The sequence below is a fragment of the Eimeria acervulina genome, genomic scaffold, assembly GCF_000499425.1.
Source record: "Eimeria acervulina Houghton genomic scaffold, Eah_scaff617, whole genome shotgun sequence".
NCBI classification, from domain to species: Eukaryota; Apicomplexa; class Conoidasida; order Eucoccidiorida; family Eimeriidae; genus Eimeria; species Eimeria acervulina.
The window spans coordinates 1,339-4,504 of NW_013549688.1; the positions used below are offsets into that span (position 1 = coordinate 1,339).

General features: G+C 50.2%; 1 protein-coding gene across 1 annotated transcript in view; it reads right to left on the reverse strand.

Annotated features, from left to right (window-relative positions):
- The window catches only part of EAH_00044580 (40S ribosomal protein S5, putative), a gene marked incomplete at both ends in the record, with an annotated part of 1,959 nt that extends 1,175 nt beyond the window's left edge, over positions 1-784 (reverse strand). The window contains 2 exons of the mRNA XM_013394843.1: positions 320-533; positions 664-784. Coding sequence (XP_013250297.1) covers positions 320-533; positions 664-784 — 335 coding nt within the window. The remainder of the gene's footprint in view (positions 1-319; positions 534-663) is intronic.
- Between the last annotated feature and the right edge of the window lie 2,382 nt (positions 785-3,166).

The following is a 3,166-nucleotide window of genomic DNA, read 5'->3' on the forward strand; positions in this document are numbered from 1 at the left end:
TATATATATATATATATATATATAATGTGCGTGTACATATAGGTATATGTACACGCATATATACATAGTGCATATATAATAGATATATAGATATCTAATTAAAAATATGTATATATATATATATATATACATCTATATACTGCATATACAACATGGGCGCAAGAAGCGGCAGCATTGCAAGCAGCAGCAACTACACACTAACAGCAACAACAGAAGCAGCAGCAACATCTTCTGCAGCAACAGTAACAACAGCTGGTGCAGCAGCAGCAGAAGCAGCAGCAGCAAGAGCTTCTGCAGCAGCAAGGAGTTGTTTATTCACCTTCCGGCAGTGTGGGGTGTAAGTACTGCTGCCTTCCCCTTGATAGCGAGATAATCTACAAGAGACAGATCAGAGACATTCACATCATCATAGGGCCACCGGCCAAAGAGTTTAAAGTCGCTGGCCGCCATCTTCTGCTGCCTTTCGTCTCCTCTTCCTGCTGCTGCTGCTGCTGCTGCTGCTGCTCGCACGCGCCCTCTTCTGTCTCCTCCGCCTACTCACATAAAAAAAACACAAACGAAACATGAAGAATGTGATGCTGCTGTTGCTGCTGCTGTAGATCATGGTGATGCTGCTGCTGCTGCTAAGAAGAGAGCAGCAGCCACATGCACACACATGCAGACCCAAACAATGTGTTGCTGCTGCTTCTGCTGCTGCTGTGCTCCTGCTGCTGCTGCTGCGACTGTTCGTCGCGAGTCGCTGCTCAACTCCTCCCGCCCCCTGCTGTCGCGTGCTACTCGCCATAAGCTAGGCAGCAGCAGCAGCAGCAGCAGCAGCAGCAACAGCGCAGCAGCAACAGCACAGCAGCACCAGCACGGCAGGGGGGCCCCACGGGGACCCTTGCATTGCTCAGGTGTCTAAACAGCTGCAACAACGGAATCAAATGCAGCAATGGAGAGAGATGGTCTGCTAGGAAGAGCTGCAGTGTACGTACACCGCAGCAAGGCACCCGTGCCTGCTGCAGCAGCTGCTGCGCTTGCGTTTGGTTTGATTTGAGGTGTATAGGCAGGTAAAGAATAAACAAACGAATGTATTAACACCCCACAACCGATAAAGACTCAGAACCCTCCCCAAGTCTTGCGCTGCCTTCTGCAGGCTCAGCAGCAGCAGCAGCAGCAGCAGCAGCGGCAGCAGCAGCTGCCGGGGCGGCAGCAGCAACAGCAGCAAAAGACAAAATAAAGACCCTCACCTGCTCCTTGAAATTCAAAAGGCGCAGAGAAATATATATTAGCTGCAGTTTGCTCTTAGCAACCGAAACCCCTCGTAGGGCCTGCAGCCGCCATCCCCGCACCCGCAGCAGCACCAGCAGCAGCTGCTGCTGCTGCTGCTGCGGCTGCTGCTGATGGGGCTGCGGCTGCTGCTGCTGCTGCTGCAGAAGCTACCCCCACATGCATAATCATCTCTCAGGGCTTCCGCTGCTGCTGCTGCTGCTGCTGCTGGTGTTTGTATGGCTGCTGCTGCTGCTGCTGGGGTTTGTGGTTTGTTGTTCTTGCATCCATCTTGCTGAAGCTCGCATTATTCTTTATTTTATAATTTGCTGCTTCTGCTGCTTTTCTCCTCATCACAATGGGGACTACTTACAACAAACGCCCCAAGAAGTTCGGCCCCGGTAGCCGCCAGTGGTGAGGGTTTAGGGTTTAGGGTTTAGGGTTTAGGGTTTTGTGTGCTATCTCTTAATCTGCTGCCCTCTGTGCGGCTTTCTTGACGCCTTTCTTTTTTAAATACTCTCTCACTGTCTCCGTTTGCTGCTTCTGTCTCCTCAGCCCTCCTTGCATGCTGTGGGGTGGGGCCTTATGTCTCTATTCTTGTTCTCGTGTCTCCTCTTTAGCGTTAGGATGTCTCTTTTCTGCTGCTGCTGCATCTCTGGGGTGTATGTACAGCGTAGATACCTCCTGAGGCTACAGCTGATAGCTGCAGTGTCTGCTGTATATACAAGGGCCCTGCAGCAGCAGGGCCCTCTGCATATTGTTTGTGTCTCCTTTGTCTCCTCACCGCAATCGCTTAATCCCTCTCTTCCTGCTTCTTCTGCTGCTGTTGCTGCTGCTGTTGCTGCTGCTGCTGCTGCTGCAGCCGTGTGTGCTTCAACAGACACGGTATGGTACGGAAGTACGGTATTAACATGTGCCGCCAGTGCTTTAGAGAGAGGGCGGCTTTGATTGGCTTCCAGAAGGTGAGGAGACACTTGAGGCCTTCTCAGGTGTACGTACACCCCACTATCTGTGCATGCATATGAAGGTCTGTTAAGAGGCATATCTTTCTTTTTCTTTTGTCTGTCTCTTTGTTTGCAGTACCGCTAAACAACAGAAGAAGAACTGCTGCGGGGAGACGCGCAGCAATAAGGAGACAGGAGGTGATGTTGCTGTCTCCTGTCTCCGTGCCTTCAACCGCAGCAGCTTTATACCCATAAGAGGGGCCCCCAGGGGGGCCCCCCCCCAGGGGGCCCCCCTATGGCCTCTTTTACTGCGCAGAACTTCGTTGTTAAAACTTTGCTTTATATATCTAAGGCTGCGAGAAAGAGTATGAAGAGACATCATAATCAGAGTGATGTCTTCTAGTGTCTCCTTTGTTTGTTTTCTTATAATTGTACATTTACTACTTATAGAAGAGACAGCACAAGCTAAAGGCAAGTCTTAAGGTATTTATGTGTACAGCAGAGGAGACAGTTAGAGCAGCAAGAGCAGATAAAGTAAATTATGAGAGGAGACACTTAGTGCAGCAAAAGGAGACAGCAAGAAGCAGACAAGGAGAGGAAACACTCGGGATAAGGAGGGGCGCTCATTAGGCTCTTCGTAGGCAGCAAAAGGAGACAGACACCTCAACGAAAAGGGGACACTTGAGGGCTGCTGCAGCAGATAGACACAGAGAGAGGGCTGTCTGTCTCTGAGCTGCTGCTGCCTCTCTCTTGTACACTGTTGTCTCTCTCTTTGTTTCCTAGCCCCTAACTGTCTCCTTTCTCTTATTTATTCTGAGTTACTAACTGGGTTCTTATGCACACAAACAATGAGATGTTAGTTTAGCAGGTAGCTAGCTAGTTAGCTAGCTAGCTACTTAGTTAGCTAGCCAGCTACTTAGTGGGCGAGCTGGCTTGTCAGCTAGCTAGCTAGCTGAGTCTCAGCTGCGGTACAA